Source organism: Pelodiscus sinensis, chromosome 2 (genome assembly GCF_052426305.1).
Source record: "Pelodiscus sinensis isolate ZL-2025 chromosome 2, ASM5242630v1, whole genome shotgun sequence".
Classification (NCBI taxonomy): domain Eukaryota; kingdom Metazoa; phylum Chordata; order Testudines; family Trionychidae; genus Pelodiscus; species Pelodiscus sinensis.
In genome coordinates, this window is record NC_143053.1 from 23,867,826 (window position 1) to 23,892,087 (window position 24,262).

Sequence of the window (24,262 nt, forward strand, 5' to 3'; positions counted from 1 at the left end):
CACTGTGGCGGCGCTCCCGGCGCCTTCTCCCGTACGAGGGGTCACGTGACTCGCCTGGGCCGGGCTCTCGCACCCTCGTGGCTCCGCCCAGGGGCGGGGGAGGGGGAAGAGAGCTGCCGTGCTCTGGCGCGCTTTTCGAGCCGTGTGCCGCGTGCCCGCCCCCCCCCCCCCGTGCAGGATGCGGAGCCGCGAGGAGGTGGAGGCCACGCTGCACATCGCGAAGCTGAAGCCGGCGGAGCTGCTGCCGCCCGTGCACTGCCTCAGCTTCAGCCCGCGCGCCAGCGCCGCCGAGTGCTGCCTGCTGCAGCTGGAGCCGGGCCTCTGCGCCGAGCTGGAGGCGGGGCACAGGTGCGGGCGGAGCCGGGGTTCGCGGCCCTCACGCGGGGGGGGGCCTGCCGCGCCGTCTGGCGGGCGGGACGTCGCCCTGCGAGGCTGCGAATGGCCGTTCGCACGGGGCTGTGCCGTTAGCCCCGCTCGAAAGCCTCCCTAACTCCTGCCCCATGTTGGCAGGGCGGCGCCTCTCAGTGACCCGTGTCGGCTCTGCAGTGCCCCGGGGCTAATCTGCGGCTCGCGCCCTGCAGAGAGGGGGGTGTCCCGCCTGGCTGTGCCAGTGACAGGTTTGCTCACTCCTGGGTATTGCCAGGCTGGATAATCACCCCCTCCCCCTCAGAGGAAGGCGTGAGACACTAGGATAGGGAGAGAAATGTAGCCGTGTTAGTCTGGGGTAGTTGAAGCAAAATGCAGGACAATGTAGCACTTTAAAGACTAACAAGATGGTTTATTACAGGCATGTCCAAAGTCCGGCCCGCGGGCCAATTGCGGCCCGTGTTCCGGTTTAATACGGCCCCCGCTTCCTCCCCCTCTCCTGGCTCCCCGGTGCTCTTTTGAACTGGCGCGCCCAGCGCGCCGCTTCCGGCCGCGCCGCCACCGCCCATGGCCTCCGCGGTCCTAGAGCCTGCCCTGTAGGGCACGTCCGCAGCCCCGATCCCCCGCTCGGCTTCGCCCGCCCACCATCCCATGATTTCAAATAGGCCCAGGCCGCCGTGAGGCCGGCCTGCCCTGCGCTCTCCGCCCGCCTCCGACCCCGCGGGCCCTCCGCCTTGGGGCTGAGAGTGCAGGGACGGCCCTCACGCATGTTCACTTCTTCAAATCTGGCCCTCTTTGAAAAAAGTTTGGACACCCCTGGTTTATTAGATGATGAGCTTTCGTGGGCCAGACCCACTTCCTCAGATCAAATAGTGGAAGAAAGTAGTCACAACCATATATACTAAAGGATACAATTAAAAAAAATGAACAAATATGAAAAGGACAAATCATATTGCAGAACAGAAGGGGGATGCGGGGGGGGGGTGGGAAGGGGGAGGAAGGAAGGTAAGTGTCTGTGAATTGCTGATATTAAAGGTAGGGAGAGTGGGATGTTTGTGAGTTAATGGTATTACAGGTGATAATTGGGGAAACTGTCTTGGTAATGGGTGAGAAAGTTCAAAGACTTGTTAAGTCCTTGTTGGCAAGTGTCGAATTTTAACATGAATGACAGTTCAGAGGTTTCCCTTTCAAGGATAGGGAGGTGGGGGATAGGGAGCCCTCTCCCTCCCTGTGAAAGGCTCAGCCTCATTCCTAGCAATCGGTCCCGCTGTGTCTACACTGCCCTTTTAGCACCAAAACTTTAGTTGTTAAGAGGTATGACAAAACCACTGTTCCAGCATGCTGAAAAGTGTCAGTATAGACAGTGTTTTATCTTTGGGAGTCATTTCCAGTGATAAGTTACTACCTGGGGCTTGGGATACTTTTTTATCGCCAAGAGAGCTCTCCCTGGGGAATAAAATATAACGACTATACTATGGCAGCAGTGCAGTAACATGGGCAGTGTAGACAATAGCCCAAGTAAAATCCCTGAAGCATGAGGATTTATGACCCTTTTCAAAAAAATACTTTGCATAAATTACAGTAATTACTCGTTTAACACGTGCTCGCTTAACACGTTTTTGCAATAGCATGATTTTTGGGGGGAATGTATTTTGAATAACATTACTGTCCCCAAAATAACACAAAAATAATCAAGTGGCAGACTACTTTGTGCGGCGGTATAAGTTGGTGAAAATAAAGTGGTGGTATGCATGAGCGGATGAATACACATGGTCACAGCGCTCCTCTGCTCACTTACGTGTTTATCTTTGTGTTTTAACAAACTGCGGGGACTTGTGTTGCTTGTTATCTTGTGTTGCTAGATATCTAATGTTGACGTTGATGACCCAGTACCAACAAAAAATTTACTCTGCTACCACCACCTGAAACGCAACCCCCAACTTTTCCATTATTTTTACTGGGAAAATTGACCCCGCATAGCACGTTTTTGCTTAGCAGGAACATTTTCAGAAATGCATCTATGGTGTTAAATGAAGAATTACTGTATAACTTTGTACATAGTTATCAACAGTCCTGTGATGTATCACTGCAGTACATATAATATATCTTTACTACTCAGATGTAGCTCCTGTGGTCAGAGAGTTGGAAGCAGTGTCACAGGGCATAGCAATTTTCAGATACCACTGTGATGGATAAGCGACGGGAATCCTGTGACACCTTATAGACTAACAGATTTATTGGAGCATAAGCTTTCGTGGGCAAAGACCCACTTCGTCAGATGCATGTAGTGGAAATTCCAGAGGCAGGTATAAATATACAGGCATAAGAAAAGAGTAACAATCAAGAGTAAGGCTAGAGATAACGAGGTCAATTCAGTCATGGAGTATGAGGCCCATGCAGCTGATATGGAAGTGTGAACACCAAGAGAGGAGAAACTCCTCTTGTAGTCAGGTAGCCATTCACAGTCTTTGTTTAATCCTAAACTGCTGTTGTCAAATTTGCAGATGAACTGTAGCTCAGCAGTTTCTTATTGAAGTCTGTTCTTGAAGTTTTTTTCTTGCAGGATGGCTACCTTTTAAGTCTGCTATTGCGTGTCCAGGGAGATTGAAGTGTTATCCTACAGGTTTTTGTATATTACCATTCCTGATATCTGATTTGTGTCCATTTATTCTTTTACGTAGGGACTGTCCAGTTTGGCTGATGTATATAGCAGAAGTATATTGCTGGCACACGATGGCGTATATTACATTAGTAGATGTGCAGGTGAATGAACCCGTGATGGTGTGGCTGATTTGGTTAGGTCCTGTGATAGCGTCACTGCTTCCTCCTCCCCACTTGCTACCTCTTTGTGATAGAGGCAGCAAAGGGAGAGCGACTAGTTAACTTGTCCTTCACATCCCTAGTGAGGATAGCTACCTATTGGAACAAATTGCCTAGGAAGGTTATGAAATCTCTGTCATTGGTGGTTTTTAAGAACAGGTTAGATAAAGGCCTGTCTATGATGGTCTGGAACAGTGATGGGCAACCAAATGGGACACTTGAGTTGCCCTCCTTTGTCTCAGAGGGCTGCAAGACAGTTGCAATCAAGATGGTCTCCCAGGATAGGTTAGTTTTGTTTGCTAACTGCAATAAAACTAGTTAAAAACTAACTGCATTTATGAATCTAGATTTTACATGATGATTGAACTAGATTGAACTATAGCAGCATTTTGATGCAGAGGGAGTGCATGGCTCTCATAGTCAATGTTGTGTGCAATCAGCATGCATCACACTTCACGTGCCCTTGTTTTACGTGTGTGTCACTTCAGTAATACTGGTACGAGGACAGAAGCCTGCAGAATCTGTCACCCCTGCTGTGGGCCACACCTGGAACCCTGATGAGTCACAGGTTGCCTACCACTAGTTCTAGAATAATACTTAATCCAGCCTCAGTAGAGGGTATTGGACTAGATCAGTGGTTCTCAACTAGGGATGTTAAATTGCATTTAATCAGCTAATTGAGTAGTTGATAGAATTTCCATCAGCTACTTGATTAGTCAATAAGCAGAAGAAAACTGCAGAGCCACAGCAGGGTTAACCCTCCTGCGGCTCTGCCTTTTAAATATATTAAACGCCGCCAGTCAGTGTTGTACACTGTTGTAAATGCGAGTTGCGGATGTAAGTGGGGGGGGCGGGGTAGGAGCTATATTGCATGAAAAAAGGTTGTAAATGCAGGGGGTCGTAAGTCGGCTGGTCACCTGTAATTATATGTAAAAAATGATAAAGTGGGCAATTTTTCAGTAATAGTATTCTATAATACTTGTATTATTGTCTGATTTTGTAAGCAAGTCATTTTTAGTGAGGTGAAACTCAGGGTAAATAAGACAAATCCTCCTCCTGAAGGGAGTAGTCTGGAAACATCAAGAGCCACTGGACTAGATGACTTAACTAGGTCCTTTCAAGTCCTTTACTTCGAGCTCTTATCACAGGTTTATAGAAGGGGAGACTAGCGAATTTGCAGCTATGGGGTATGTCTACACTTACACCCTCTTTTGAGACAGGGATGCAAATGAAGACATTCAAAACTGCAAATGAAGCTGGGATTTAAATATCCCGCCCTTCATTTGCATATTGGCTTTATGGCGCTATTTCGAAATAACAGATGCTGTTAAGACACGGTTATTTCGAGAGAAAACCCTTCTCTCGAAATAACCCTTATTCCTCATACAATGAGGTTTACCAGTTATTTTGAGAGAAGTCTTAACAGAGTCTGTTATTTCGAAATAGCGCTATTTCGAAATAGCACCATAAAATGAATATGAAAATGGAGCATGGGATATTTAAATCCTGACTTCATTTGCAATTTTGAATGTCTTCATTTGCATCCCTCTCTCGAAAGAGGATGCAACTGTAGACATACCCTGTCTGCACTTTTTCTGTGGGTATCTGTATCTTTGAATGTGGATATCTGCAGCTCATTTTTGTGGATACAGGATATCCGCACAGGGCTCTAGAAACAATATGGAAACCATCTCACCTCTGTAATTATTACAAAGTGAGTCAGTGAAAGTGCCAGAAATGGAATCTGGGCCTCCTGGTTCTCATTTTTCATTTCATCCAATAGACAAGAAGTTCTCACAACTCCAGAAGTTCTCACAACTCCAGATTTAACTTCGTGGGTTACCAAGAAGTCTGCTGGAGATTGGGACAATGTACAACAAAATGTATATGTATTTATGTGCAATTGATGACACTTTCAATAACAATCCATATGTATTGTTTAAATTTATATTTTAATTATTTGTTAATATTAATTTTGTATACATAGAACCGTATATGTAACACAATTAATTGAAACATCTCTTAACTTCTAAGCACTTCTGCCTAGTTCTTTGAAACTCAATAGGACTGTTCACAAAGTACATATGTACATGTGAACTTCATTTGTTTTTGTGGTTCAAGTTAGGCTTTTTGGTTGAAACAATGGAATATATTCTGGTTTAGGGGCCACAAAGGATTCTGGATCATGGAGCCATGGGAGAAAAATGTAAGTGGCTTGAGGATTGTGGTTGGAAAAATATTTGAAACCCCTTTCATTTGACTAAAGTTGTCCTGTAAGGCAAAAGTATAGGAAAACATAAAAAATCATATGTAAGTAGAATGTTGTTGTTATGCTGTTAACCAGTGATCTAAATTAAACTGGATATTACTGGGACTTCAGTGAAGCTTTGACCATATATATGAGCTTGCAGGATCAAGATCTAAAAGATAAGAAAATGGGTGAAATGAGCAAAAGGTGTGGGAAGGAGAAAGGGATAACAATAATATGGTTAAATTAACTGTGGGCACAACTTGTAGATGTGATATTCCAGTTAGTTACTCTGATTACTGCTACCAACTTGCTACCAATATTGTTAATGTATTTGAAATGTGTTATCATCTGTTAATAAAGATAAGTATTCCTTTAATTATTTTTGTATTTAAAGACAATAACTTTTTTTTTTTTTTTTTTGCAGCCTAGTGATCCGTGGTGAAAAAGCTGAACAAGCTGTACTATGCAGTAAAGATAAAACTTATGATATGAAAATAGCAGATACTTCAAATATGTTGCTGTTTATTCCTGATTGCAAAACTCCAGAACAGTTGCTTGCAGATCAAGCACTATGTAATATCATTCACACCCAGGTATATTTTATTTTCTTATCCTCTATTCTTCACATTAGTGTTACAGCTGAGATGTTAGAAATGATCAGCATTGTATTAACATAAAACTTACCTATCATAGGTTCAGTTACAATTTGTTTACTAGATCCAAACATAACATCTATATTGGATGAGGCAGTAATTACCCTGGTGCTTAGTAACTTGAAAGAATATTTTCTTTCGTTCAAGTGAGCCATTTTACATTTAAGACACAAAGGGCAAATGAGACACTTTTACTTACGTAAAGTGCCTGTTTAAATGGCCTACCCTGAAAGGCAGTTTGTGCTGCACGATTTTAGTTCCACAGTCTTTAAAAAAAACTTCAAACATGATTCTTATCCTAACTGTTGCATCTGGAAAATTCAATTGGGTGAATTTCAGAAATACAATTTCTGTCCCTTTGAAGCAGATGTAAACAAATTTTCCTAAAAATGGTGAGGAAAATAAAATCATTTGCTCTTAATTTTGTGCAGTGGGTATAGTGACATCATTATGGAGGGGTCACTCTTCTTGTCCTGTTCTAGAACAATCAGAACATAATTTATTCCACAAAGTCTGCAGTTCTGCTAATGGAAAAAAATCCATGCAAAATAAAGTAGGTTAACAAAAAAGTAATATTCTGCTTCCTTTACTCCTGCTATGTTCTGTAATGATTTTAGTGATTTGCTATGAAATAACATGCACCAAGATAACTTCCTGCCAAATGACTTTTTTTGGTTGGGATCTTGTAATGTGTAGTTATATTGTTCAGATTTCAAACTCTTTGTGGGAAGTACTTTTTGTTACAGGGTTGCATAGTGCTAAACGCAATGAGGCTGGGGCCTATGAAACGCTACCACAATACAAATAAGATATTAACTTTCTTCTGGATGCAGAATAATAGGCTCATGTGTCCGTTCAAAGAACACTCAGCAACAAGCACTCCCTTCCGAAGCGGCTAAGTACCTTCTGTTTGTCCAGGATGAGCAACTAGCTCTGGCTATGAATTTGCATGTTTTTCTACCACTAAATGATCAGGCATATCTTCTTTGAGAGATTTGAAGAGATATGAAAAGGAAGCACGGAAAAAGACCCAAATGTTGTAGTTATTGTGTCTATGTAATTGCTTTTGCATGTGAAAAGAGCTGGAGAACTTGGTCATAAACTAATATTTATTTAAATTATATGTTCAACAAGTCACTGAATAATCTAATATAGTAAAAAACTATAAAAAAGTCTAAGCTTTCTAAACAATTTGGATACAGTACTTTGAATCTGCTTTCTTGAGTAATAGGTGTTTTTTTTGACAATATAGTTTCAATAATTTAAAGAACAATTAAAAAGTACTTAAATCAAATTTGATGGAACATCTTTAAAATTCAGCCTTTTTACATAAAAAAGCTGTTATGTCAGCTGTTGAGCAGGAATTTGTATCCAGGGATATGGAGCATACCACCATATGATCTTGGAGCCTACTATGCCTTCCCCATTCTGAGTTCACACTTGTATGATTGCTGGCCTCTTCAACAGCAGAGCATTATGGCCTCCTATCATCTGAATGCATTAGGACCTTAGGAGATTCCCAAGGTATTCTTCATCAGTGCACCTTGGGATTCCTCTGAAGGTCCTACAACGCAGGCATGTCAAACTCGAAGCCTACTGAGGGCCACAAGAATTAAAACTGATAGCTTTCAGGGCCACCAATGTACTTCTGTTGGAAAGTCATAATTATTTATTATTATTAGATTATGTTTTGGTATATTGTATAATATTTTTCAGGTCTTGTTTGAATATAATACAATAATTTGATGTGTAAAATTGTTGTTTGCTGATATATAATAATTTTTAAATATAAATTTAAGGTACTTTTTAATTATTTTTATCTGATACATAACTTGTTTTGTTGAAATAAAAACAAGTATAGACCAAAACAATGAGAGAGAGACTGGTATTTCAGAATAATTGCTTCAGCCTGGCAAACAATAGCCTTTGAATTTTCTTTAAAGAAACAGTGTAAACCAGGTACATGCGGATTCTTTTTTTGCCCTGGAATTTAAATATGACATCTGTGTTGGCTGCCTTATTCTGCATCCAGACCCTCTCCTGCTCTAAGTGTGTATTTGTTCCCAGAAGGATTACCAAAATTAATCGAGTGGCTTGCAGAGCTGGCCTTTATGCTATCCTTAGGATTTCTTAAACTTTGCACTTTCAAAGGTACATGTAATATTCTTACACAGATAATCCATGCAAGACTAATAAGTTAATTGCCCTTTGGCTGACTGATGTACAAGTGCATATTTATTAGGAATATTGTTATGCCCCTCTTATCCTGGACTGGCTGGTATTTCTTAAATGTAAAACTAGATAATTTCCTTTTCCTTTTTTATCTTTAAAGCAGATGTTATTTGAGCCAAATGGGTATCCTTCAGAAATTGGAAAGTCTATAGTTAAGTCCCAAGTTAAGTCTGTAGAGCAGAAAATGAAAGGATATGTAAAATATAAGATAGAGATCAGGTGTGCAAAGTGGGAATTGATGAGCAAACAGTCAAAACGTGACAAAAAAATTGATAAAAGGAAACTTTTTTTTACCCAATTAATCTGTGGAACTTGCTGCCATTAAATAGTAGTGAGGTCAAAAGTTTGTAAGATTTTTTTAAAAGGATGGCTTATTGATAATGAAAACATCTAAAATACAGTAATTCCTCATTTAACACTATAGATATGTTTCAGAAAATGATCGTGTTAAGTGAAAACGTGTTATGCGGGGTCAATTTTCCCACTGAAAATAATGGAAAAGGTGGGGGTTGTGTTTCAAGCGGTGGTGTCTGTTGGGACCGGGACATAAGGTTGGGGGAGAAAGAGGACTGGGTTACAGCAGGGAGGGGAAGAGTTTGGTTCTGGGGAAGGGAAGGGAGGGGGATTGGGTTGGGAGTATGCCCCTGTGACGGGTCTGCCAGGACCAGCACTGCGTCTGGAGATGGGGATGTCGCCGGGGAACAACCCATCAAGTGGCGAATCCTCCATCACTTTGCAGGGAGGCGGGGGAAGCCCCGCGCAGCTGGCGGTGACGGGCCAGCTGGGAAAACCTAGCCGCTGCCCTGCAAGTGGGTATGGAGGAGAGGGGGCAAGGTGTCTGGCAAGGGGGAGTCAGCGGGGAATAGCGTGGCGAGTGGCGAACCCTCCACCGCTTTGCAGCCACCAGCAACAGGCCTGCTGAGGAAATCCTGTTATTCCGGGGATGGTCGTGTAATTAAAAAAAAATCGTGCTATCGCGAAACCGTGTTAAGCGGGCACGTGTTAAATGAGGAATTACTGTACCATAGGTAGAATAAAAAACAGACTAAAACCCACTCATGTTTCAGGTCATAAGCCAGCCACAACCTGATGGGAATGAAGAAGAAACATTCCCTGTCCAGGGATAACTGTCCATTGTAGTTTCTTCTGGACATATGCGAGCACACTCACACCCCATCCTATGAAATCTTGTATTGGCCACTTTGTAGCTACAATACTGGACTAGACTAGAGGGTCCCATTGGCTGATTTGGCAATGCCTACATTCCAAGGAAATCATATGACTAATATTAACACAGTACAGTTAGGTATTTAAAATTCAGGACATATGAAAATTAAACTGGGAACTACAAATCAGCCTCTTGTGTGTGTGTGTGTATATATTACAGTACTCTTGATTCCATTCCATTTCCCCCATGCCCCCGTAACCTAATGCCTCTCCTCTCCCCCAGAGTCAGACACCCCTCAGACACCCCCAACCTAATGCCTCCCCCCTCCCGCAGAGCCAGGCACTCCCAGCCCCCCCAAACCTATTGCCTGGGTCCCAGAGCCATGTCACCGTCACACATTTCTTCCTCAGGCGCTGGGGCAGCATGAGCACAGCGGCCAGCTGTGAGCAGGCACTTGATGCCTGTGCAGAGTGGCCTGAGCAGCTGTGAGCATGTGCTGGGTGCTGTGCGCAGAGTGGCCCAGCTGTCCGTGAGCAGTTGCTGCAGCACAGTGCATAGAGCAGCCGGCCCGCTGTGAACTACAGGCAGTCCCCGGGTTACGTACAAGATAGGGACTGTAGGTTTGTTCTTAAGTTGAATCTGTATGTAAGTCGGAACTGGCATCCAGATTCAGCTGCTGCTGAAACTGACCAGTGGCTGACTACAGGAAGCCTGAGGCAGAGTTGCTCTGCCCCGGGCTTCCTGGAATCAGCCGCTGATGAGTTTCATCAGGCTGAATCTGGACACCAGTTCCGACTTACATACAGATTCAACTTAAGAACCCCAGGCGTCCCCAAGTCAGCTGCTGCTGAAACTGATCAGCGGCAGATTCCAGGAAGCCCGGGGCAGAGCAACTCTGCCTCGGGCTTCCTGTAGTCAGCGCTGATCAGTTTCAGCAGCGGCTGACTTGGGGAGGCCTGGGGCAGAGCAGCTGGGGTGCTGCTGGGTTGCTCCAGTAGCGCCGCTCCTCGGCGCTACTAGAGCAACCCAGCAGCACCCCAGCTGCTCTGCCCCAAGCTTCCTGATTCAGTCGCTGCTGAAACTGACCACCAGCGGCTGAATCAGGACGCCTGGGGCAGAGCAGCTGGGGTGCTGCCGGGTTGGTCCAGTAGCGCCCAGAGCAGTGCTGCAGGACCAACCGGCAGTGCCCCAGCTGCTCTACCACAGGCGTCCGGAGAAAAGCCTGGTCTGCTGCGAGGGTGGGGGGGGACGTACTAGCTGCGCGCCCCCCCCCCCCCCCAGCAGACCAGGGAGACGCGGGCGGCAGACTGAGACGCACCACGGTCCCGCCGCCCAGGTCCTCCGTGGCTTTGCTCCGCGTCTCCCTGGTCTGCTGGAGACGGGGAGCAAAGCCGCGGAGCATGCGGGCAGCGGGACAGCCCAGATGTGCCGCGGCTGTCCCGCTGCCAGCGTCCTCAGAGGCTTTGCTCCCCGTCTCCCTGGTCTGCTGGTCTCCAGCAGACCAGGGAGACGCGGAGCAAAGCCGTGGAGCATGCAGGCAGCGGGACAGCCCAGACGCGCCGCAGCTGTCCCGCTGCCGGTGTCCTCAGAGGCTTTGCTCCCCGTCTCCCTGGTCTGCTGGTTTCCAGCAGACCAGGGAGACGCGGAGCAAAGCCGCGGAGCATGCAGGCAGCGGGACAGCCCAGACACGCCGCAGCTGTCCCGCTGCCAGTGTCCTCAGAGGCTTTGCTCCCCGTCTCCCTGGTCTGCTGGTCTCCAGCAGACCAGGGAGACACGGAGCAAACCCCGTTCGTAACTGCGGATCCGACATAAGTCGGATCTGCGTAACTCGGGGACTGCCTGTACACTCGGCCATGTGCTCCAAGCGGCTAGTGGGCCACACTTTATTCTTTTATAAAATGTAGTGGCGGGCCACAAAAAACTTCTATAGGGCCGCATGCAGTCCTCCAGATGCCTGTTTGACATGCCTGTACTAGCGAGTTTAGAAGATTGGATGCTTTGCATCAATTACATCTCTGCTTCCTGTCCTCTGTGTGATAGATTAGAGGAAGTCGGTTCTGCTGATTGCCTGACAACTTCTTTTATGTCCTGTCTCTGGTCAGGTCTACACTAGATCTGGAAGGTCAGCTTAGGGTATGCATGTGCAGCTATGTATTACTTTAAGCTGAGCTTGGCTCCCTCCTCATTGTGGGAGGCTGATGGGAGCAAATGCTCCCATTGGCTTCCCTTACTCCTCTTAGTGCTGGCTGGAGCTACCCTTAGTGTTCAATTTACTATACTAGACCCACTAAATCAAATGCCAGAATGTCAATCTCCGGTGCAGCGAGTGAAGACATGCCCTCTGTAGATATATCTTGGGAAAGGGAGACAGCACCTTGGCTCTAAACCCTACCATAGTGTTACTGGTAAAACTCTTTCAGGGCTTGGGAAAAAGAAGATTTTTAACAATGACCTATTGGTCCACTGAGTGTATGTGCTTGGCTTTTTAGCTGTGTAGCAAACATTGTTTTTCATTCCCAAGATGCACATTTAATGAAGTGATGACTCATAGCTCCCTTTCTCGTTTATTGCATAGTAAAATGCCCATTAACTATGAATTCAAGGATATGGGAAATAACTGGGAATAATAGACCAGGAAAATAAAATGATGGCTTATGGAGAGAGGCAAGACCTGAGGAATTTTTAAGATGAAAATAGCCAATGTTGGAAGGCATGTAATTGACAGGATTTCAAACTCTGGCCATTAGCAGGTATGGTCCATATATATGGACTAGATGGTTTCTTTGTCATGTGACAGCAGGTATGCTTTTATTACTGAATTACAGACATTTAATTCTTATTATGAATAATGGACTTCAGGGATGAGTAATTCTTCCTACTCTGCTTTAGAATGGAGAATCAATAAAGTCCTGGGGTTTTTTACATAACCTCTGTAAAATTCATTGCTAATTATTCTTTGCAAGTTACTTTGATTGACAGTGTTAAAATAAATTAATCCCAGAACATTTAATTTCTTTTTTGCAGATTGCTGGGTTCTCCAATAATTACTGGGAATTAAGGAGATGTCGGCCTAAATTAAAAAAACTGAGGAAGCTTCTAATGGAAAATCCTTATGAAGGGCCAGACCGTGAAAGAGAGAAAGCTGTGACTGACTCAAAGGTAAGCCTGTTATGTAAATCATTTTTGTTTTTACTTTTCCTTTGTAATTATACAGTGTTTGTTGCATATAAACACTCAACATTTAAATGTATTCACTACTGAAGTAAAACAGTGGATGTTCAGTATCCAAGTACAGATTGAATCTCTCTATTTCAAAGGCACAATGAAGACAACACTGAGGTGCATTTTGGGGAATCAAGGAGAGCATGTTTGTCAATTATTTGGACTGAGGTGATGCAATTTTATTTTGCTGACTAGAATAGTGGAGATACTCATCCACATTTTGTGACTTGTTTTGCCTAATTTAAACCTGCTTGAATACTGTTAGAGTTCCAGAATTTGATTATGAACTGAAACGTCTGAATCATGTGGGTGAACGAAAAGCAAGTATGTACCTTTGTTTTGATGCCTCCTTGAAGTAGCCTTAGATCACTGGTGTGTAGTGCAAAAGTTTCCTTTAATTAGAAAGAATGTTATTTAAATTTTTTTGGGGGGAGAAACATGTTTAAATTGCAGGAAACGATTGTTTGCAAATTTGAACTAGTATGGTAAACTTAAGATACTTCAACTTTGCAACACCCAAGCCTCCACTGTTTTCTTCCATCCTTGTTCTAAATAATGTTTCTTTATCATACTTAAATAAGGTGACATTTATTTACTTCAATTGAGCTTTATTAAAGGCTGAAGATAACCCATTCATTTCTTCTTGCATGCTACAGTATACAATGGAAGACTTGCTAGATCTGATTCAAGCGAGCGAGGAAGAAATATTACATCAGCTGAAGGTTATAAATGCCTGTAAAATTGAAGGTATTTGTCCCTACACATTATAGATTATTTTGAAGCATAAACATATGGAGTCAGCTTAAGAATGCTGAAAATGGAGGTCTCTGCAGCTTCATCATGTCTATAGCGAGTCTTTCAATGTTAAAATGGGAGTCAAAGAAGTTAATTCCTCTATTCTAAACAGGCATAGCATGCAAGGCAGGCAATTAGGCATAGGCATAGGCATGCATAATGGGTGGAGAATACCTGTCATTACTGTTAATTGTAATCATGGATCAAAAAATATTAAAAGTTTTTATTGACTACATCTCTGATCAGTTGTATAACATCCCTTTAGCAACTGTACAGTAATTGATTTACATAGAAAAGTAACTAAGGGTATTTTGGTCTCCTTGAAAAATTTAATATCACAAGTCTGTTTGCTCCATTCTGCTCCTCTTTTGTTTCTTGTTTTAAGATAATGTTTAAGTGTATTTAGGATTTTGGTGTTCTGTGCCTTGAAAGGGATATGATACCGTATTTTCCGGCGTATAAGGCGACTGGGCGTATAAGACGACCCCCTAATTATCTAGTTAAAAGATAGGTTTTCGTCTTATACTCGCCGTATAAGACTACCCCCCCTTAAGAGGCCAACCGGCAGCGCCCCAGCGCCCCTCCGCCTCCCCGGCTTTGCTCCCGGTGTCCCTGGTCTGCTGGAGACGGTCCCGCCGCTTCGGCTTTGCTTCCGGTGCCTCTGGTCTGCTGGGGACTGTCTCCAGCAGACCGGGGACACCGAGAGCAAAGCCTCTGAGGACGCTGGCAGCGGGACAGCCGCGGCGCGCCTGGGCTGCCCTGCTGCCGGAGCCCCTCCGTGGCTTTGCTCCGCGTCTTCCTGGTCTGCAGACCAGGGAGACGCGGAGCAGCTTTTCTCGCCCCGGAGTACACGGGCGGCGGGACCGCGAGGTCCCGCAGTCTGTGTCCTCCGGGGTGAGAAAAGCCCCATTTGTACCTGCAAGTCGGGGACTGCCTGTATACCCGGCGTATAAGACGACCCCCGATTTTTGTGGGATGTTTTTTAGCATAAAAAGTCGTCTTATATGCCGGAAAATACGGTACTCTAGTGTGAGAATCTTAAAATATATTTTCAGAGAATTAAAATTACCAAGTATTACATATTTCTTCTATTTGGCAGGATATTGGAGGGTTTTAGAATTTGATTACGAGATGAAACTTCTGAATCATGTGACTCAGCTAATAGACTCTGAATCTTGGTCTTTTAGCAAGGTTCCTTTAAGTATCTGTCTTCAAGAGCTTGGACCCCTGGAGCCCAAGTAAGTAACTTTTTGTTTCTTTAAGTGCTTAAATCACTAGAAAACAAAATTACTGTTACCCATATAAATCAAAATTAGTATTTGCACTTACCATAGAGTAATCCTATATAACTATATTTAACTGCTCAAGATTTCAAGTTCTTTGACTTCATAAAATGTAAGTTCATTGCACCTTTAAGGCATAGTCCTGCTCTGAGATCAGTGTGGAATTGCACTTCTCCTGGGACAAGGAGTCCTTTAGCACCTTATAGACTAACAGATGTATTGGCGCATAAGCTTTCGTGGGCAAAGACCCACTTCATCAGATGCATCTGATGAAGTGGGTCTTTGCCCACGAAAGCTTATGCGCCAATACATCTGTTAGTCTATAAGGTACTACAGGACTCCTTGTCGCTTTTGCAGATCCAGACTAACACGGCTACCCCTCTGATACTTCTCCAGGGAAAGCTCTGGCTCATAGTTTGGAACACATTCATTGCTATAATCTGCTAGGGAAAGAAGCAATGCACTTATCTCCTGACCACTCTAAATGCTTTTAGCCACCTTTGTTGTCTTGTATGCAGATGGAACAGGGCTGTGACCAGTCTCTTCGTCCCAGGAATCTTTGTCCCATAGAAGAGCAGCCATACTCATATAGGAAGTATGTGAGCTGCAGTTGTGTCCCATACACTGCAAAGGGCATAAAGGCTTCTTCAACCCTTTTTTCCTTCCACCATTCTTTGTGCTCAAGAAGAGCATAAAATGGCCTGGAGTAATTATTGACACGAGGTCTTCCTTCATCATTGTCACAAAACATAGGTTGGGATTATAAAAGATCCTACTCGAGTCTCATGACAAGGATAAGTATCCACTGATTCCAAGCACTACTGTTACAATGAAATGAAAATCACCTTAGCTGTTGCATCAGTGTATATTTCATGTGCTGCTAGTACCCATTATTTAACTAGCAAATTGCCTTTCATGGTGGGATATCATTCAGGAAATATGGCAAACAAATAAGCGGCTGGCACCTCCTCCATAATCATTTTGTATTAAGCACTGGTATATTTGGTAGTGTAGTGTTAGAGCTGAATAAATATCAGAGTGATTATATTAACAGAACAGTATTAAAATATTTACAGGCCATTCCATTCATATTACAAGACTACTGAATGTACTTAACCCACTGAGGCTTTTACAAATTTTGTTGAACTTTATTTAGAGGAAAAAACCCATACTGACATCCCAGATCTGCAAAGTAGTACAAGTTATGCTATTATTTGGTGCAACCAGGCCATAAAGTACTTCTTATTAATAGATTATACATAGCTGGTGTACTTTGTGCAACTCTGTGATGCTTTTATTTTCCTTCCCTCTGCAACTCTTCAAAACAGAGGAGAGCAGGCACTAAGGAGGGGGAAGTGAAATTGCTAGGGTAATAGTCTGAACCAACCAAAGGGAGTCTTCAGAGACCCTGGATTAACATCCCTCACTTTATCCATTTCAGCCCCTATTTACTCATTCTCTTTCGGCTCCTGTTACTTCTGTGTCCCTCTTTCAGCTCTCCCACCTTATTTTGTTCCTTTGCTCCTTAACCCTTCAGCTGCTATTACACATCCCATCCCCTATTCTCTTTCCTGGCTTTACATTGCCTGTATCTTTACAACCACTGTTTCAGAAGGTCAGTGGGAGGAAGAAAGGAATTTGTAGTGTTTTGTTTAATGATTGTATACTAACTAACTTTATAGAATACATTTTTTCAAACTGCATTTCCTTTGCCATAAGTCTTAATCTACTTTTATGCATTTCAAGTTTAACTTTCCTTTCAGAGAAATGATACAACATATTCTTTTAAGTTATGGAATGAAACATACTGACAAAGGTAAGCTTGGCAAGGATACATTTATTGAGATTATTCATTAGGAAAATGAACATAGTATTACTAGCTACAAATAACTGACAATTGTATAACAAAGTAGGGTTAAGACTTAACAAATGATGTTACTAAAATAACATTGTATAAGGGTAGGGAGGCCAATACTGAGCTAAGAAATGTTTAGAGTGATTATCAGGGAAAATTTCCTTAACTGGAGTCGGAAAACTAGTATAATTAGAAAAGAATCATAAATTAGCAGAGAGGTACCTGACATAAGTAGTAAATATTTCCAATTCATAGTTTCTGTGATTAATGCTGTACAACACATTTAAACTCAAATAACTTTTTTCTGATTTGGATTTTGTTATCTAAGCATTTGGAATTAAATTATGTGTAGAAGGGCATAGTGGCTCTCAAAGGGCTATAAGTCCCCCCCCCCCATGAATGTTTTTTATTTCAGACCACATTGTGGGACTGGAACCAGTGCTGGGAAAGGCAGAGCTGTAGAAGGCACTCTACTTGCATGAGTTGAGACCAGGAAAGTGACACGAGTTAGTGTGGAGCTCTCCACTAAGGGCATTGAGAAAGGTGTTGTAGTGGCAGTGACTACTGGAGTATCTCTAGACAACGCATATGGGAATAGCTTGGTTTGAGCCCAAGAAAGTGGCCTGGAAGTCCTGTGAAAGGACCTGGATGCAGGAGGACCTTTGAAAGGGAAAAAGTGAAGCAGGTAATTTAAAACCCTGCTTGTTTGTACAAGGAATGTAAAATTTCAATTAATTGGCTAATTTAATAGTCCATGCAATTTGCATCGACTATTTGATTAGTCGATAAGGGCACCTCTGCCTTTGAAGTGTAGCAGCAGCATCAGGGCTGTTGCTACACTTCAAAGCTGAAAGCACTGCAGAGAGCACGGGGCCAGTGGGGGACTCACACAGTCCCCTGCTGGCTGGGCTCCTCTCAGTGTTTCAAAGCGGCAAAGCTGCTTGGAGCCCGGGGTCAGTGCTGTGTGAAAGTGGCAGATTCCACGGCAGCGCCATGTGGAGCACAGAGTATGGTTTTGGGCTCCACACACAGCATGGCTGCTTTGAAACACACCTTATTGCCTCTGATAGAGGCAGCAAGGGGAGAGGAAGCAACTAGTCGACTATCATATCAACTATCACATAAGCATTTGCTTATTGGATAGTTGACTAGTCATTCACATCCCTAGTTTGTACATATTATTCTTATGGGTTTAAAACAATGTCTTTCTGAGAGTGGAAGAAAGTACATCTCACCACTTTCACTACCCTACATCATGAAGACAACCAAGATGTGGACTAAGGATATTAACTAATGATTAATTTACTAGTAATTTCCATCGACTAGTCAATAGGCACTGTCGCATTCCTGGGGCTCTTCTGCATTCCTCCTCTGAAATGTACAACTCCGTGTGCAGCCCGGGGCCAGCGGAAAGTCCTGCTGACTGTGGGCTGCATGCGGGCGTGCCAGGCTCTTGTGCATTTCAAAATGGAAGTGCCCTCATGTAGCGTGGGGTCTATGGGAGACTCAGAGTTCCCCACTGACCCCGGGCTCCATGCTGCACTGCTGCTTTGAAATGCAATGCAGCATTTCAAAGGGGCAGGGCTGCACAGAGCCCGAGCTCAGCTGTGTGGCGCTGCTCCTTTGAAATAGGGATGTAATAGTATAGTCAGCTAACCAATTAACCGACAAGCAAAAGCGTATAGATTAATTCTCCAGACTACACACATTCTCCTTTTCCCTACCTCCCCCCACCAGTAAATTTTTTAGCACACGGGCCAGCAGCCTGGCTCAGTCCTGGCTTGCGACGGGTCCGGGATCTACCCCTGCTGCGGCTCTGCCTTTAAAGCGTACCTGGAGCCAGGCAGGCAGACAGCTCAGCTCCGTTCTGGCTCGTGCCAGGTCTGGGAGCTCAGAGTCTAGACTTGGGCTGCTACCACCCTGCACTGTTCCTCCTGTCAGAGGCAACAGCACAGTGTAACAGGCAGGCAGTCTGCGAGGGGAGCTGGATTTTAAACTGGCTTCCCTTGCAGACCAGCTCCTGCCTGGCACTCCATGCTGCTGCCTCTGATGGAGGCAGCAGCATGGAGTGGCACGAGGCTCCTTGGGAGTGAGGCACACTGGCTGCTGGCCCCGCCCCCAGGAACTATAGAATAGTCGACTGATGATAATTCATGAGATTACTCGATTATTCAATTAACCGATATTTAACATCCCTACTTTGAAACGCTGAGGCAGTGTTTTCAAGGGGCAGTGCCACACGGTGCTGACCCCGGGCTCAATGTGGTGGTGCCCTTTAAGGGGCAGCGCTGCATGGAGTCCGGGGTCAGATCCTTGCAGCTCTGCTTTAAAACGCTGAAGTGGCGTTTCAAAGCAGCATTGCTGGACAGATTTGAATTACCCCCTCTACTCTCCCCCTTTGCTGCCTCTGATAGAGGCAGCGGGGAGGGAGGGGGTAATGGACTAGTCACTCGACTAGCCAATAAGCATTTGCTTATTGGATATTCGATTAGTCCTTAACATCCTTAATATGGACCTTGGAAATGAAAGGACTACTGAATTGTTTAGCTCGGAGTGCAAACAAGACTGTGAAAGATAGGGGTAGGGTGAGGGTAAAAGGAAGGTTTCTTTTGAGGAGAGTGCAGATCTGTTAGTCCTGTATCAGGAGGACTAACAGCTGTGGCTAGGAGAGAACTAAGTATGTACTTGTTTGAGTTCTGATTGTTTAGATGGAAAGGGAGAGAACTTTAACTTAGCTAGAGGCGAAACTTAGGCACAAACTACCTGCCAGGAGTGGGAGTCAGCAGACCAGAGGGGAAACTTGAAGCACAGAAATGTCTTGATACCAATGCAGGCAAGAAGCTGTAAATGTAATATTTCTTTTTCCTTAGTAGATGAAGTCTATTTTGAAATGAATGCAGACAAAATATGCACAGCTACAGCACAAATGCTCTTGCAAAATGCAGTTAAATTCAATCTATCAGAATTTCAAGAAGTATGGCAACAAAGTGTCCCCGAAGGACTGATAACAAGGCTGGATCAGCTTAAGGTAAAAAACTATACTAGTAGATTTGTTTACATGTATTAACAGGATGTTCTTACTGCTGTATTATGTAGGACTTGTATATCATGAACAACCTGCTTCTTTTTTATTTCAACAGTATTTGCCAGCAGCTGAGAGAAGCATCCTGCTCCTGCTCTAAAGCACTTAGGCAGTTTCACTTCAGAGGAAATGCCTAGGACCTCAGTGTAGGAGCATGACACTCCTCTCCTGTCTGCCTGAACCTGATACACATAACTGTAGAAGAAAAAATTCAAATGTAGGGTCCATGACTATCTATGTAGACTGAATAGAAGTGTAGCATACTATGGAACAGCCTTCAATGATTCAAGCATGTAGCAACCACTGTAAAACATTTTGCTCAAAGCAGCAGTGTGGGATATCAAGTATTGAACTTTTACAAACTCTCCTTCCTTAAGGGATGGGAGAACTAAGTCCTTCATGAGGGCAGGTATTGTGAAGGTTTCCATTTTGCTTTTAAAATTGTACAGTTTTAGGAGTTAAAATACAGAGTTAAATGGCAATAACACATTGATATACCAAGAGATAGGAGATTTGATCATGTTTTGTGTGTTAATTTGTCATTCTATCATTGCCCCGATAGGGTTTGGCTCTGTTGGATAGGAACTCCAGACCAGAGACTATCTTCTTGCTAAAAGTAGAAGACTTGCCTGAAGATAACCAGGAAAGGTTCAACAGGCTATTTACCATTCGGGAAAAGTGGACAGAAGCAGATATTGCTCCATATATTCAGTAAGTAGTTCACTGTTAAGCAGAAGACTTTTTAAAAGTACAGTAAGTACATAAAGACTTTTACAAGTTGAACCTCTCTAGTCTGGAACCCTCGGGACTATGCAAGAATCATGAGAGGCCAGTATTGGCTACCAGCGTTACTAACACTTCCACTACTTACTGGGCTCTTAGAAGACGTTTAGGATAAATTAGAGCTAAATAGCAGCACAGAATGTGGAGAGCCAAGACTGGTGGCTGTAAAATGTTCTGAGACTACGGGTAACTTGGCTACAGCCATAAGTGGAGTTCCTGCTGTAGCTGAGGGAGAAGTGTGCTTCCCCCAGTGAGGCAGCTACGTGCATGGAGCTCTGAGCCACTGACTGGGCAGGGCTCATTAAACTGTGAGGCTGTGCTACTGCACAGCTTAGAGGGAACCTTGGTGTTGAACCACGAAAGGACAGCCAGTCTAATGGACAGTGAAGGGATCAGAAGAGCTTAGCCAAGAAATCTTTAAAATGAGGGAAAATAGAGAGATGACTAGCAGTAAATATTTGACTTCAGAGAAAAGGCTAAAACTTCAACTTTCCTTTATACATCTTATCTCCCAAATTAGTTTGTCAGCAAAGTCAAACTTAAAATTCCAGAACCATACTCTAGTAGTACTTCTCGTGTTGCATCCTTTCCCTTAGTCCTTTCATTGTTTAAAATCCAATCAAGCTCTGGGTCTTGTACAACTAAGCAGTGTACAAGCATACTTGATTTGACATGGCCCTTGCCTCAGAGCTTTGAGCCAAATTCTGCTGCTCAGAGTAAAATCTGAAGTAACTTCATTGATTCAGGTTTGCTCTAAACTTATCAATATAGCTGTGTCAATCAGGTGTGTGGAAAAAACTTCACACCTCTGACCAACATAGCTATGCCAACAAATTCACAGCATAGATGCAGCTATGTTAATAGAAGAGAGCTTTTGTTGACGTAGCCCACATCGTTCGGGGAAATGGTGTATCTGCACTGTCAGAAAACTCTGATGAAGGCTGAATCTGTAGGAGTGGGCTATGCTGGTAGAACTATAATGGTATAGGCTCGGTTGTGTAAACAATTGTACTGATGTAACGGACAACAGAATTAGATTTTTGTCTTCAGATTGTAAGCTATTCAAGGTAAGAACCATATTGCTGTTCTGTAAAGCATGTAGTATGTTTTTGAGCAGTGTTTCCCAAACTGTGGGTCGCGGCCTGGTACCGAGCCGTGGGAAAAAAATACTGGGCCTTAGCATGGCTGCCAGGGTGTTCCGGGCTCCCGGACTGCCCATGCAGTGCCGGGTTCCCCAAGCCCTCAGCCAGACTGGGCGGATGCAGCCGTATGTTTCAGGCTCCCGGCAGAGGCATAGTGAGGGTTACCAGGTGAGCTCTTATTGCTGGCTGTGAAGGGGGGGTTGGATATGGGCCGCAGGGAAGCAGGATTGGGGCAGTAGAGCTGCCCGGGGGAGATAGGGAGGGGAATCGGCCGACGGAAGCAGGACTGGCCGGGGGGGTAGGAGCAGTGGGGCTGGCCGGGGGAGATTGCGGGGGGAGGGGAGGGACCGGCTGGCGGGGGCAGTGAGGCTGGCTGGGGGAGATCGCGGGGCTGACTGGGGAACCGGCCAGTGGAAGCAGGGCTAGCAGGGGCAGCAGGGCTTGCTAGTAGAGATCGGGAGAGAATGCTGGCGGGGACAGCCGGGCTGGCCCAGGGCAGGGTGGGGGGAAGGTGGAGTAAAATCGGCCAGCGGGGAGCAGGACAGTTCAGGGCGCACAAAGATCCTGAATAAAAATTTAAAAGCAGTGCCTTTTAAATATCCCCACTGCTGACAGTGAGGTTTAAAGGCACTACAATGTGTCAGAATGGAGAGAACCTGGTGCATTCACCATCCGGAATGAGAATATGGATACAAAATTCCAAAGATAGTGTCAGCTTTCTGAAAATATGAGCCCCTTTTCAATACACGATGTGGTGGTGCAGGTTTTATTGGATTACAGTCCATTTTTCCAATCCATATTCCCTTAACTTGCTGGTAAGAATGTGGTGGGTGGCTGTATCAAAAGCTTTGCTAAAGCAGGCCCTGGGGGCTTTGGGGGGGGACCAAAAACAACATATTTGCATATTCATCATTTGCTTAATGAATATGCAGATGAATTTTACCAGTCCTCCGAAAGCTTGTGAATGGATTTACTGGTCCCAGTGTCAAAAAGTTTGGGAACCCCTGCTTTTGAGTGTTACATAAGTGTAGCAAGCTATGAATGTTAGATGATTCAAAGCTATTAGTGTGCTTCTCCCAAAATGCTTATTAAACACTCTTGCCAGGCTGATTGCTACGTTAGGAAAACTGGTTTTTAAAAAAAGTTTTTGCTGGTAACCTGTTTGTAAAGTTACTGAAGTTTTCACTTTTTTTTCTCTCCAGAGACTTATGTGCAGAGAAGCAAACAGTAGCTGCACTTCTGACCAAATATGCTCGTTCTTCCGTGCAGAATGGTGTCAAAGTTTATAACTCTAGAAGACCCATCTAACAGGAAAGTCTTAAGAATCAAGAATGCATCTAGGAATAGTGGTGTTTATCCCAGAATGATCTGTGCTTATGTAAAATTATCAACTAATATGAAACGTCACTGTTTAGAAAGATCTGTCAGCTGAAAAAGTGTAGTACTGTATATCAAAGACAATGCAATTTGGTTATTTTAGATCTTTGTCGAAATAATTGTTTTTCTACCAAAAGACCACACACACATTACTGGAATCTAGTTTCCACCACTTAATCAGGAAGATGTACAAATTGGTTTGCAATGCACTGAATTTTGTAATTGTTTTGCTTCTAGAATATTAAGACACACAGTATCCTTAATTTACTTGCCCTTACTGTTTATGCAAAATAAGTCTAAGAGGCTAGTTAAGTCCAATAAAAATTATTAGAGAAAACTATTGTTTCTACATATTAACAGAATAACGTTTCCTTTCTTTTATCCTGTAAAAACATTACTTCTAATGATGATGCTGAATACATTATTTCAAATGCAAAGTGGAATTCTTGGTTTGTTTGCTATAAAAACGGAACTGTCAGGCATTCTAGTTAACAAGCAACAGTTTGAGTTCTGTATGTAAAATTAAGTTTGGCATTATAGGTGAATTACATTTTTCCATTGTGCACTACGAGTCAGGACTTTGGAAAGTTCTTCTGATTCATGTCTTTAAATGTGGATAACATCAGACTTAAGGCATAATTTAATAGTATTAGCAAAATTGCTTTAAACTACATAGTACCAACAAGTGTGTAAAATCCAGGCTAAGAGGATGCCTCAGATTACTCAGACATGCTATGGACTCAGCAGCTTTTTCTGTAACATGCCCTTCTGCACCACTGACATAAAATAACTGTTTTTGCAGAAGGCTTACTTGTAAAAAGTGATAAATTTAACTTTGTAGTGTTGTACTGCATATCAAGAATATACGTAAACCCTAGAAAAATTTCTGCAACTGTTCCATCTAAATGTAAATCTTTTTGAAATGTAGAGCTGTGAAGCATGTACTCTTTGTAATATTGGTAAATTAAATTTTGTAAAGGCTTTTTATAGCTAGATTTCCATTTGTCATTTATTAAACCTGTGCCACCCCAGTTTGCTATTTTAACACAGCAGATTTGCACAGCTGTCAATGGAAATATTATGGCAGCGTGATGGTTAATATGCCAGTGGGGTAAAGGGGAATAGAGGACGATAGATGTTATAAAATAACCTAGTTTAACCCTTAAAATATGGTATACCTTACCTTAAAATTCTAAAGATATGTAAAAACTGAATAAACTCCAGAACCACCTC

The 24,262-nt window shown here is 43.6% G+C and overlaps 1 protein-coding gene across 3 annotated transcripts; it reads left to right on the forward strand.

Annotated features, from left to right (window-relative positions):
* The first annotated feature begins 6 nt into the window (after window positions 1–6).
* Window positions 7–24,262, forward strand: DSCC1 (DNA replication and sister chromatid cohesion 1). Of its 3 annotated transcripts, none has more exons than XM_075920182.2 (9): window positions 7–348; window positions 5,862–6,030; window positions 12,515–12,649; window positions 13,369–13,459; window positions 14,607–14,745; window positions 16,554–16,606; window positions 19,516–19,673; window positions 20,290–20,438; window positions 22,855–24,262. In XM_075920182.2, the coding sequence occupies exons 1-9, from the start codon at window positions 179–181 to the stop codon at window positions 22,958–22,960; spliced, it is 1,170 nt and encodes a 389-aa protein (XP_075776297.1). In that variant the 5' UTR covers window positions 7–178; the 3' UTR covers window positions 22,961–24,262. The 3 variants fall into 3 exon arrangements, with proteins under 3 accessions (XP_075776297.1, XP_075776298.1, XP_075776299.1); XM_075920183.2 differs by having other exon boundaries at window positions 19,519–19,673; XM_075920184.2 differs by lacking the exon at window positions 7–348 and adding an exon at window positions 426–617.